Below are 13,329 nucleotides of genomic sequence, written 5' to 3' on the forward strand. Positions count from 1 at the left end.
ATAGAGAGAAAAGAGAGATTTGGGGTGTCTCTGATTTTGATTTTTGAATGAAGATTTTGTTGTTTTTCTCTCTGTTCTGTCTTCTTCTAGTACTTTAACTGGTGACCTATTTTTAAACTAGGTGCTGTGTAACAGCTACATTTAGCTGCTTCTACTTCTAGTTCAAAATTCTTCTCATTTCTAGCCATTTCTTTCATAAAACAACCACATTTCCTTTTAGAAGATGGCCAAATAAGAGTTACATACAATTTTCTGGTTTGTGGTCAGCATTGAGATTTAGGGGTGTTTCTTGATTTACATTTCTTACCAAATTTTGATCAAAGTTTCAATCTTTTTACCAGAAGGAAGGGCTTTTGGGAAGTAAAACTTCAGTTTAAGAGGGGTTTGGAAGGATTTTAGGATCAAAGCTATTTTTGGTGTTACCAATCTAGCATCTTTTTTTCTGAGTCTTAAAGGTTGGTTCTTTAGCTTTTTCTTTCACTTGATCCAGTGTCCATTTCCCCAGTTCAAAATTCTTCTCATTTTATAACCATTTTCTTTATAAAACAACCAAAAAATTACTTTTGGAAGATGACCAAATAATAGTACATGTATTTTCTGGTTTGTGAGATTGGGGGTGTTTCTTGATTTACATTTATTACAAAATTTTGATCAAAGTTTCAATCTTTTTACCAAAAATTAAGGCTTTACTGAGAAAAAGACCTCCAGCTTCACAGGGTTTGGAAAGAATTTAGGATCAAGCTATGTTTGGTTCCTTTCAGTTGAGGAAAAAGGGTGCTATCAATTGTTAAGAGTCTTAAAGGTTGGTTCTTTAGCTTTTAATTCACTTGATCTAAGATTAGACAGGGGGAAAAAGGGTCTTTTTCTTTCTTGATTTTTCAAATCTTAGATAAATAGTAGTGAGTGATCATTATTTTTGGGATTTATTTTGCTGATTGTGATATTTGCTTGCAGAAACAGTATTGGAAGTCTTTAAGTGGTTGATAAAGCTTTGAGTGGCTTTGATGACAGCCAAAAGACTAGTCAAATAGAGGTATACTTTAAAATTTCAATTCTTGTTATTTATTGCAGAAAATTTGGTGAACATTCTTATAGTGGGAGCTTGGTCCCATTTATAAAATTTAAGACACAAAACCATGTATGTACAACTGGAGAGCAAAAAAAGATCCTATCTTCTCTTCAAAGCAAAGAGTTTTTCTTTTTCAACACTATACCAGCAATGGTTATCTATATATATGGGGATAAAGTTGGAATTAAGTTACAAATAGAACTATTGGCCTGTCCTTTCTTGGAATTTTGGCCTTAGATTTAGATCTACTCCATGTTATGCCTTTTGTTATGTAGTAGTTGAACATTTTTCTATTCATTCTAGAATCAATGTCCTATTCCGTAGCTGAAAGGTAAAGATATGAAGTTCCTTTTTTGCTCTTTACTAACTTGCCCCTCTCTTTTCCCCAAATGCCCTGTTGATAATATCACCTGTATAGGGGGCATTTTGGTCATGGTGTAAAAATCAGCCGACATTTTTTAATGACTATATACTTGTGTATTTGTAGAAGAGTTCCATCATTTCACTTTCATCAGCTGTCAATGAATCTGTAAACTTTGTTTTTACTTGAGATTTCCATGATGATTTTTCATTCTACTTGAAAAAACTTTTGAGTGAACTCGTGTGGGGACTACTTTATTAGGTGCTAAGTAATTGTCTGTCGGCTTTCATATTCAGCAAAACCAGACATCTGTGATCATGCAAGATACTGGAAACCTCTAATGTTTGGCCTCCCTGTCCTTTATTTATTTATTGAAGTTTTTTTTTGCTGATGCTCCTATAGTTTAATGTTTTATGATTGTAACTGCTCCAACAACTTTAACTTTTCTAGGAGAAAGTATGGTATTTTTTATACTTTTCTAAAACTAGCCACCTCTTTTATGGTTTTAGTTTCTCTGAAGCTTACTTTTTCATCTGAAAGACATCTTGGTGCTTAGCTGACTCATTTTCTTCCTAAAGAATCATTTCCTTGTGGATTCTCTTCTCCTTTGATATCAAACTCTCAAAATGGGTAGTTGTCTAGGAACTTGATCCATGTTTAATTCAGTTCATGTGAAAGATTGTATATTTTCCTGTAAAACTTATCAGTGTCAGTGTCATTAAAGTTCTTGGTTTTCTGAATTGCAGTTCTACTCAGCAGTAGTATAGCATCTGATCGCTTGCCTCTACTTCATATCATGGTGGATGAGATTGGTAACTTGTCGGTTGAAGAATGGCTCTCGCGTGCACAGGAGCTTGTGCCTGTGGCACTTGAGAAGGCAAGAGAGGTTAAAGGATTCCCTGGTAGATGGAAGATGATTATTTCAAAATTGGAACAGATCCCAAACCGGCTATCTGATTTGTCTAGCCACCCTTTCTTCTCAAAGAATGCTCTTTGTAAGGAGCAATTGCAGACAGTGTCGAAGACGTTAAATGAAGCTGTTGAATTAGCAGAGAAGTGTGTGAAAGAGAAGTACGAGGGAAAACTTCGGATGCAAAGTGATTTAGATGCATTGACAGGGAGATTGGATTTGAATTTACGTGATTGTGGGCTCTTAATCAAGTCTGGAGTGCTTGGTGAGGTTACTTTGCCATCATCTGTTGCGAGCACATCCGCGACACCTGAGGCGGCAGTACATGGAAATTTACGAGAATTGCTTGCTCGGCTTCAGATTGGCCACTTGGAGGCTAAACATAAGGCTCTTGATAACCTTCTTGAAGTCATGAAAGAAGATGAGAAAAATGTTTTGGCTGTCCTAGGTCGAAGCAATATCGCGGCTCTAGTCCAATTATTAACTGCTACTTCTCCTCGAATGAGGGAGAAAACCGTAACTGTAATTTGCTCGCTTGCAGAATCCGGGAGTTGTGAGGATTGGCTTGTTTCAGAAGGTGTTCTCCCTCCTCTTATACGTCTTGTTGAATCAGGTACAACTGTGAGTAAAGAGAAGGCCACCATTTCTCTCCAGAGATTGTCGATGACAGCAGAAACAGCTCGTTCTATTGTCGGACATGGCGGGATTAGGCCTCTAATTGACATCTGCCGGACCGGTGACTCTGTTTCACAGGCGGCTGCTGCTTGTACCCTAAAAAATATATCTGCTGTTCCAGAAGTTCGACAAGCTCTAGCTGAAGAAGGAATCATAAAAGTTATGATAAATCTCCTCGATTGTGGAATACTGTTGGGATCTAAAGAGTATGCAGCTGAATGCTTGCAAAATCTTACTTCCGGCAATGACGATCTCCGAAGATCAGTTGTATCAGAGGGTGGAATCAGAAGCCTGTTGGCATACTTAGATGGTCCGCTGCCCCAAGAGTCAGCTGTAGGGGCTTTGAGAAATTTGGTTGGGTCTGTGTCAATGGACGTTTTAATCTCGCTTGGTCTCCTTCCAAGGTTGGTTCATGTCCTTAAGTCGGGATCACTTGGTGCACAACAGGCTGCTGCATCAGCAGTTTGTAGAATTTGCGCCTCAACTGAGATGAAGAGACTTTTGGGTGAAGCTGGATGTATTCCTCTCCTTATTAAGATGCTGGAAGCTAAAGTAAATGGGGTGAGGGAGGTTGCCGCTCAAGCCATTGCTAGCTTAATGTCCCTTGCGCATAATTGCAGGGAAGTCAAGAGAGACGATAAAAGCGTGCCAAATTTGGTTCAGCTTCTTGATCCAGCTCCTCAAAACACTGCTAAGAAGTATGCTGTTGCTTGCCTTTCCTTGCTTTCCTCGAGCAAGAAATGCAAGAAACTAATGATTTCCTATGGAGCAATTGGATATCTAAAGAAGCTTACTGAGATGGATATTCCAGGTGCAAAGAAGCTCCTTGAACGCTTGGAAAGAGGGAAGTTGAGAAGCTTGTTTAGCAGAAAATAGGTAGGCCAGATAGTCACTGGGCTTGTACAATGAAATCTTACTCTTTAGTCCAATCCATGATCATAATATCAAATGTAGCTCAACCGGGGGGGGGGGGGAAGGAGGGAGGCAAAAGCCTGTTGATCTGTGCTGTCAATGATTTAAATAAAACCTTCCTGACCATTTGTAATAACTATCTCAAGTTCTATTTATCAGTTTCTTATCTATACTAAAAGCAAAATGGTTCTGTTGTCATCTATTACTTCACTTTGTTTTTTTAATCTCTTGAATGTATAAGGAGATCCTCATACTAAAAATCGTACGTTGAAAACTTGTGGTGAGAAGCTCATCGCTATCATCTCTTCACCGACTACTCTGCTATTGCATTTACATTTATGAGATTGGCATTTGGCAGGGTGTTTGATATACTAGCAAGGTGAACCGCACTAATTTCATCTTGCAATCATGCTCTTATATCTCATTAACATAGTGCTTTTTTGAAGCAATAAGAAAGGAAAAGGGTACTGCAGTTATTGCAATTGTGCAGTTGAGATAACTCGCTTGCATCTTGTTCTCACAAAACCCGTTGCTGTTTGAAATCAAGTTAAACATGCATCACTATTTTGTCCTGAAAGTGGCCTCATTCTGGACAAAGTATTCTTCTTCTTTTTTTTTTGTCAGCTTGAAGGATATATATAGTATGTGTTGCACAGGCTTCTATCTTAATTTGTTTTCTTCAAAATCGTGCACATTCTGTGAAGTGCTTACAATGAGGAACTGGTTTTCTTTCAGCTAGTTAATGGATTATATCAAAAAGTTTATGGATATATCATATATACACTTGATCTCTATCATTTTGAGCTGCCTGCTAAGATTTGCCAAGGTTAGCAATGAAGAAATCACAGTTCTGTTCCTTGCTTCAAACGTGACAGCTAGTATCATTTAGTTACTGCTACTTCTTCTACTTCCAGTTTCCATTTCCCCAGCTACAAATAAATCACAGATTGAAGGTATTCTGCGGATAACGTTTGAAGAAATATGAAGGCCATAGCCTTCACTGAACTAGGTACTTCACATATTGGTTCCTTGCTTCAAACATGATTAAACTTTGGCTGTAATTTTTTAACTTGCTCTTTGAAAATTGTGTTGTTCTCAAGCCTGTTGTGGTTGCTTCAGAATTACTGGAAAGTGAATCACATGAGGTCACCAGAAGATAGAGTTTGTTGTGCATCAGAATCAGCACATTGAGGGGTTGGCAAGTAGCCCCACCAAATTTGGCTTTGCTTTGACATTGAAGTAACCATCACTATCAAGTCATACAAGCCATGAAAACCATGGGGAAAGATCAAATCTTGAACCTCGAATGAGATCAGCTCTTCCCTAAACTTGATTAAACAACCACTTTGATTGTTGGCTGCATTGAGGATTGCTAAACTCTGGTAAAAAAAGTTTAGTATTTATTAGTCATAAGTAGTATAATCATCTAATTTTATTTATGACCTTTCTCAAGTAAGGGTGAGAGAATTAAGCATTGTGAGGCGTGAAAAGCCTGAGGGGCAGTGAGCGAGGTAGGATAAAATGGTATTTGAGCCAGGGCGGGCTGAGGAGGCCCTATGTAGTCTGTGTTAGCGACAGAGACATCGTAAATTGGCATTCATGCACCAAAGACCTCTGACTACGCTCCTTCCTTTAGCTACTAAGATGTTTTAGTTCTCTAAGTTTGAAAAGTCCACAGAGCGCAGGTCTCGTCGCTTCGGTGAATCACTTGAGCCCTGATACATTTTCGGTGCCATGTGATTGATGAGTGGGTAGGTGGGTTAGATGCGCCTCTCGCACTTACTTTCTTTAAGACGCTAACTTCCACAGCAGCTACGGCTGCTAATACCCAAGTGTTGGACCAACAACCGGCCAAGTCAATTTCAGAAAAATGAGAAACTGATTCGACTGAATGCTCCTCTTGCCTTTTTCGTTTCCCGGTATAAATCTTATGGTAGACTCCAGGTGGATATAGCACCATTCATCTTCATTATTTAGCAAGGTTGCCACAGTTGAGCGTTTTTGTCCAATCGCTACATAGACACAATACAATGTCTCACTCTCAGAGGTGGCCCTTTTTGTAGGTTGATGGATGACGATGTGTCTGTGCTTTCCCTTTCTGAACAATCTCGTACTAAACGAAACTACATTCACTTTCCATAATTGACAAAAGGTTTTTTGTGCCCTTGGCTTGATAATAGCAGTCTATCAATTCGTTCCCCAAGTGTAACATTTTGTCATAGCAATACTTGCTCTCTGCGTTTACTCTCCGTGAGAGTATTAAAGTATGTTATTGAAGTATTATAAAAAAAAAAGGAAAATATTGTTTCCCTTCCAAAAGAAGGGTATAATATTTAATTTTCTGTATAAGTTTGGACACAACTTCATTTCTCTTAAATAATAGGAGTATTCAAGAAGTGTATAAACATGGACGAAATACAAATTGAAATGCAAATACTAAAATCAAGGGATGAGATTGTTACATCTTTAATTAATTACTAGTGATCAATTCTTATAAAAGAAAATTGGATGTTTAACTTTCTATCCAATTTGCAAAATCGAGCAATATGCTCACTCTTGCCACAGACAAAGTATGGTCCTCCATTTTGTGCTTGGTTATTACCGCCATTATTTTTCTTGAGAGGTCTACCATTATTATTCTTGACTATTTTCTTCTTAGGCTTCATAGAGGTATTTTTGTTAGCATTAGGAGCAGCATTATTTGAAGTAATTAAATTTACTTTATTTGAGACGGGCTGTAAGTTGCTCTCTTCCGTTTGCAACAGCGCACCTTGGCCCCTTGTCTCTTCTTCCATGCGGATTCGCATAATCAACGTCTTAAGTGTAGTTTTCTTTTGTTTGTGGCGCATAGTTTTTTGAAATTCCTTCCATGAAGGTGGAAGTTTATCTATTATGCCACAAACAATAAGGCTATCTCCAATTTTGATCTCCCCAGACCTTAGCTCCCCAACGATCATTATAAAATCTTGAGCTTGGTCTACCACTGATTTGTTGTCCACCATTTGGAAACGAAAAAATCTACTAGCAGCACATTTTTTCGCTCCAGCCTCCTCGGTATCATATTTACTCTGAAGTGCTTTTCAAATTTTCTTTGCAGTAGAGTAAGTTCTATCATAATAATCATAAAAATTATCTGATAGATAATTAAGTAGATAATACCGACATTTGTATGAATCTTCATCGTACTTTTCAACTTTTTCTTGAAGAGAAATAAGTTCTTCATCATTCATGGAAGAGTTATCTACTTTGTTTGGATTCTTCTCCGTTAACACATAAGAAACATTGAGAAGACTTAAGTAGAAAAGTACTTTACCCTTCCATCTCTTAAAATGAGTACCGTTGAACCGAAATGGCTTGTTAAGATCTCCCACTTTGACATCCACGGATTTTTCAATTGTAGCCATTTGAATCTCCTTAAAATTGTTGGTGAAATTACAACTGAAATTATAATTACAATTGAAAAATAAAATAAAAAATATCTTCGGCTGAGGCGCAGATATCTCACTCTCTTTAAGGAGATTCAAGCCCAGCTGCAGACAAATCTTTCTTGGTCCAAAAGTAATCTTTCGACTTGTCCCCTCCAGGATACAACAGCCCGATCACGTCATATAACTCAACAAACTCTGGACAAGATGTTGAGTCCAAAGCTCCATAAAAAAGAACACATTCCTTCAACTAAATAAAACTCTCTTTTTTCTAACTCAATTTTCATGCGCTCTATATTTTTATCTCTACCCTCACAAAGTAAGAATGACTGATTATTTATAGTTAGGAAAATCATCCTTGAATTGAATGAGGTATGAATGAGGTAGTAAAGTAGATAGATAATGAAAAAATTATTATTTGGAGGTTACATGAGTTACAATATTAAAGAGAATGAGTAATAAGATATTATCATTTACTTCAGAGGCCCTAAATGCAAACCCATCTTTCACCTAATGTGTATTTGAAATTAGGTGACAAACTAATGGAATTGCAAAAAATTTGGGCAGCTAAACATTATGTGTGCTAGATACAATTTTCTTAGAAAGCAAAAAAAAAAAAAAAATCTGAAAAAGAAAAGAATAGAGAGAAATATTTATGGTTCATATCTCCGGAAAAAGCAAATGCATATAATTCTAAATGTCTATCCCTTTCATATTTAAATTGAAGAAGTATAGTTTTGGGACAAGCAGAACAAAGGGAAAAAAGAAGTGAAGAAGAGCAGGGAATAGGAGGAAATAGATGAAGAAACCCCATAGTATTACTAAATAATTCAGTATCCGTGAAATACTAGGAATACCAAACGGTACTAATATCTCACAAACTCAATCCCGAATACCGTAATTTTAAATTTTTACTCCCGAATACCGACCGAATTAAATACCGAATTAATAATGTGAATTAGCCCTAAAGATCAATTCCGAAGACTGAATTATTCAAGACTTATGATAGATGCACTTATCACACTAGTTTGTTTTAAAACCATTTTCAATCATGCAGGAATCAAATTTCTCATGCCATTGCTTTGGTGCCTGTTTCAAGTCATATAGGGATTTAGTAGGTTTACATACTTTGCTTTCTTGGCCTGCTTCAACAAAACCTTCAGGTTGTTCCATATATATTTCCTCATTTAGGTCCCCATTTAAAAAAATAATTTTTATATCCATTTGATGAATATGCATATCAAAAATTGCAGCAATAGCAATTAAAAGCCTTATGGATGTAATTCTAGTTACCGGAGAAAAAGTACCAAAAAATTCTAGGCCTTCTAGCTGTTTAAAACCCTAAGCAACTAGTCTAGCCTTATATTTATCAGCAGAACCATCCAGTTTTAGTTTTTTTCGTAGGACCCATTTACAACCCGATGGTAAATCAACTAACTTCCAATTTTTATTGGAAATAAGTGATTTCATTTCATCATTTACAACCTCTTTCCAAAAAATAGCATCATCTGAAGATAAAACTTCTTGTAAAGTGAAAGGGTCATCTCCAACATTAAAAACATAAAAGTTAGGACAAAATCTTTTTCTACTCAAGCTCTTTTACTTCTTCTTAACTCAAAATCATCATTTTCTTTATTTTACAAAATAGAAGTAGAAGAACTAGGTAGTAACAAAATATTTTCGTTAGTCCCATGACCCTCACTATTTTTAGAATCAAATGAAAATTTATTTTCATGAAAAATAGCACTACCCAATTCTATTATTATATTATCTTCAAGACTTAAAAATCTATAGGCTATATTATTTGAAGCATAACCAAGAAAAACAGAAGTAGTAACTTTTTTACCCAACTTAAAAATTTTGGGATCCATTAGCCTTACGCTAGAAACCCCAAACTCTTAAATATCCCAAATATGACTTGTGACCTTTCCACAACTCAAATGGTGTTAATTTTGTCTTTTTATGAGGCACACGATTCAACACCTAACAAACAGTCAGAATAGCTTCACCCTAAAAGTTTAGAGGTGCACTTGACTCAATAAGCATGGCATTTGTGAACTCAACTAAGGTTCTAATTTTTCTTTCTGCTACACCATTAGTTGCAGGAGAATAAGGTGGAGTAGTTTCGGGAATAATGATCTAACAAAAGAATTAAACTCATTAGACTCATATTCACGGCCTCTATCACTTCTAATTCTTTTTATTTTTCTACCAAATTGATTTTCAATTTCATGGATATAAATTTTAAAATTTTCAAAAGCATTACTTTTACTTTTCATCAAGAAAACATATGTATACTTAGAAAAATCATCGATAAAAATGATAAAATATCTATTTCCTCCATGAGTTAAAATTCCACCAAATTCACAAATATCAGTATGAATTAATTCTAACAACTCAGTTTTTCTTTCAACTTGAAAATGAGGCCTTTTTGTGATTTTGGCTTTACTACAAGCCTCACATTTTTCAATATCCTTTTGAATCATTGGGATTAATCCTAAATTACTCAGGATTCCCACATAACGATTATTAATATGACACAAACGAGCATGCCAAAAAGTAGTAGAAGAAAGCATGTAAACAGAATTAGTAATTTTGTTCATCTCAACATTCAACTTAAACATCCTATCACAAGCATACCCCTTTCCCATAAAAATACATTTTTTCACTATTACATATTGATTAGACTCAATAATTTTTTGAAAACTAGACATCAAATTTTTTCTCATGGAAGGAGTAAAAAGTACATCTTTTAAAGTTAATACCCTTCCAGAAGTGAAGCTCAACTCGACATCTCTCTTTCCAAGCACTTGAGTAGTGTGAGAATCACCAAGCATGATGGCTTTGGGATCCTCAAATGGAGTATACACTTTGAACCAACCTTTGTCATAGCAGACATGACTGTTTGCACCAGAATCAGCCCACCATCCATCAACATTTTCAAACATATTTATGTTTGTTATCACCGCCACAAGTGGCTCTTCTGTAACGTTTGCCTGAGGTGTAGAACCACGTTTTCGAAACTTGCAAAATCGAGCAATATGCCCACTTTTGCCACAGACAAAGCATGGTCATCCATTTTGTGCATGTTGATTTTGTGCTTGGTTATTACCGCCATTATTTTTCTTGGGAGGTCTACCATTATTTTTCTTGAATATTTTCTTCTTAGGCTCCATAGAGGTATTTTTGTTAGCATTAGGAGCAACATTATTTGAAGTAATTAAATTTACCTTATTTGTGACGGGTGGTAAGTTGCTCTCTTTCGTTTGCAACAGCGCATCTTGGCCCCTTGCCTCTTCTTCCATGCGGATTCGCATAATCAACGTCTTAAGTGTAGTTTCCTTTTGTTTGTAGTGCATAGTTTTTGAAATTCCTTCCATGAAGGTGGAAGTTTATCTATTATGCCCCAAACAATAAGGTTATCTCCAATTTTGATCTCCTCAGACCTTAGCTCCCCAACGATCATTATAAAATCTTGAGCTTGGTCTACCACTGATTTGTTGTCCACCATTTGGAAACGAAAAAATCTACTAGCAGCATATTTTTTCGCTCCAGCCTCCTCGGTATCATATTTACTGCGCAAAGGCTTTCCAAATTTTCTTTGCAGTAGAGTAAGTTCTATCATAATAATCATAAAAATTATCTGATAGACAATTAAGTAGATAATACCGACATTTGTATGAATCTTCATCGTACTTTTCAACTTTTTCTTGAAGAGAAATAAGTTCTTCATCATTCATGGAAGAGTTATCTACTTTGTTTGGATTCTTCTCCGTTAACGCATAAGAAACATTGAGAAGACTTAAGTAGAAAAGTACTTTACCCTTCCATCTCTTAAAATGAGTACCGTTGAACCGAAATGACTTAATAATCTCCCACTTTGACATCCGCGGATTTTTCAATTGTAGCCATTTGAATCTCTTTAAAATTGTTGGTGAAATCACAACTGAAATTATAATTACAATTGAAAAATAAAATAAAAAATATCTTCGGCTGAGGCGCTGATATCTCGCTCTCTTTAAGGAGATTCAAACCCACTGCAATAAATCTTTACCGGTCCAGCAGTAATCTTTCTGACTTGTCCGCTCTAGGATACAGCAGCCCGATCATGTCGTATAACTCAACAAACTCTGGATAAGATGTTGAGTCCAAAGCTCCACCAAAAAGAGCACATTCCTTCAACTAAATAAAACTCTCTTTTTCCTAACTCACTTTTCATGCACTCTATATTTTTATCTCTACCCTCACAAAGTAAGAATGACTGACTATTTATAGCTAGGAAAATCATCCTTGAATTGAATAAGGTATGAATGGGGTAGTAAAGTAGGTAGATAATGAAAAAATTATTATTTGGAGGTTACATGAGTTACAATACTAAAGAGAATGAATAAGGGTGAGTAATGAGCAGAGGCGTATCTAGCCTACAAGGTAGGGTTCAACTGAATCCCAAACTTTCGATGCGGAGCTTAAATTTATGTGTATAAAATTATTAAAATTGTAATAAATAGTAGATATGAACCCCTAACTTTAAAAGTATAATGGGTTCAATGCTAAAAATCTTAAGATTGAACCCATAAAATTTAAATCCTGAATTCGCCTCTGATAATCAGTAAGAGATTACAAAGAAAAATAAGACCACATTCATCCATAACTCATATAAATAATGAGATAGTGAAAGAATAAAAAGTAATGGTATATTAAGGCACCATAACGTAAGAGCAAAAGAGATCATTTCTCTGCCACTTTATGGCCACAACGAAAAGATAGTAAATGCTTTAATCAGCCACTTTAATATAATAATAATAATATTAAAATGGTCAAAATATCCTTCACAGACAAATTATCACATCAGATTAAATTATTTATCACATATTATTAAATCATTATTCGTTTTTGAGTTCTCATTTTTTAATCGTGCCTCTTAGTGGAGCCCACAAGAGAAAATTAGCCTTAGCTGACGCCCTAAGCCTATCACAATTGCAAAGTCATATTTGCTGTGCACCGCATCTGTCCGCTTATAGAAATAGATAGCCAACTCAAATCACTAGTAAAATAAAATTATTGGAGTTTAACTTCTACATATTTATAATGAAAAAAAAATAGGAAATTAATTCATTTATAAAGTAACACATAGATAATTTTTCATAATAAATATTTCAGCAGCATGACAAAAATGATTCCTTCCGTCTCAATTATGTGATTTTTCTCGCTTGTCGAGAGTTAATTTAATTAATTTTCAAAGCTAATTAAATTTGATAAATTTAATATTTTAATATATATACACTTAAAAATTATACAATGCAATAAAAAAGTATTTTAAAATACTGAATATAATTCACATATTTTGAAGGGAAAATTACGCTCTATGGCTATTTTTGAAAATATTTACGCCACATAGCGCATATTTTGAGTTTGTTACCCGATTTAGCTCATATTTGTGTATAGACACCTTTTGTATATACACTTTATAGAAGGTTGATAATGTCTGCCCCTAGATATAATATTGTATAATACTCCCTCCAAATAAAAAAGAGTGTCCACTTAGCCCTTTTTTCTTAGGTAAAAAAAAGCGTCCACTTATCAAATCAAGAAAGAATTAATCTTATTTTTTTTAGATTTGTCCTTATTAAGTGTTATGTGATCAAATCCCAATACCTATTTAATTAGGGGCAATTCAATAAAATTACCTTTTTTCTCTTTAAAAATTAGTATTTTTTAAGGCGTGTGTAAATCGCAAGAGAATATTGTATATTGATTTATGAGGCGGAATAACTTTTAAAAACATTCTCTTTTGTGAATTTCGGAAAACTGATAGTATCACATAAATTGAGACAGAAAAAATAATAAATTACTAAATAGCATTGATTATATAAAGATCTGTTTCAGTACGCGTAACATTAAAAACAAAATTTTGGATAGTGAAGTTTAGGAGAGAAAAAAGAGAGGACCAAGTAAGGCCTTATCTGTTTTACCCGAA

General features: G+C 35.2%; 1 protein-coding gene across 8 annotated transcripts; it reads left to right on the forward strand.

Annotated features, from left to right (window-relative positions):
* On the forward strand, window positions 1-4,125 carry LOC132064002 (vacuolar protein 8-like). Of its 8 annotated transcripts, XM_059456846.1 has the most exons (3): window positions 462-802; window positions 955-1,033; window positions 2,177-4,125. In XM_059456846.1, the coding sequence occupies exon 3, from the start codon at window positions 2,227-2,229 to the stop codon at window positions 3,889-3,891; it is 1,665 nt and encodes a 554-aa protein (XP_059312829.1). In that variant the 5' UTR covers window positions 462-802; window positions 955-1,033; window positions 2,177-2,226; the 3' UTR covers window positions 3,892-4,125. The 8 variants fall into 8 exon arrangements, with proteins under 8 accessions (XP_059312827.1, XP_059312829.1, XP_059312826.1 ...); XM_059456844.1 differs by lacking the exons at window positions 462-802; window positions 955-1,033 and adding an exon at window positions 1-455; XM_059456843.1 differs by lacking the exon at window positions 955-1,033.
* Window positions 4,126-13,329: the final 9,204 nt, after the last annotated feature.

Source organism: Lycium ferocissimum, chromosome 7, assembly GCF_029784015.1.
Source record: "Lycium ferocissimum isolate CSIRO_LF1 chromosome 7, AGI_CSIRO_Lferr_CH_V1, whole genome shotgun sequence".
In the NCBI taxonomy this organism is placed as follows: domain Eukaryota; kingdom Viridiplantae; phylum Streptophyta; class Magnoliopsida; order Solanales; family Solanaceae; genus Lycium; species Lycium ferocissimum.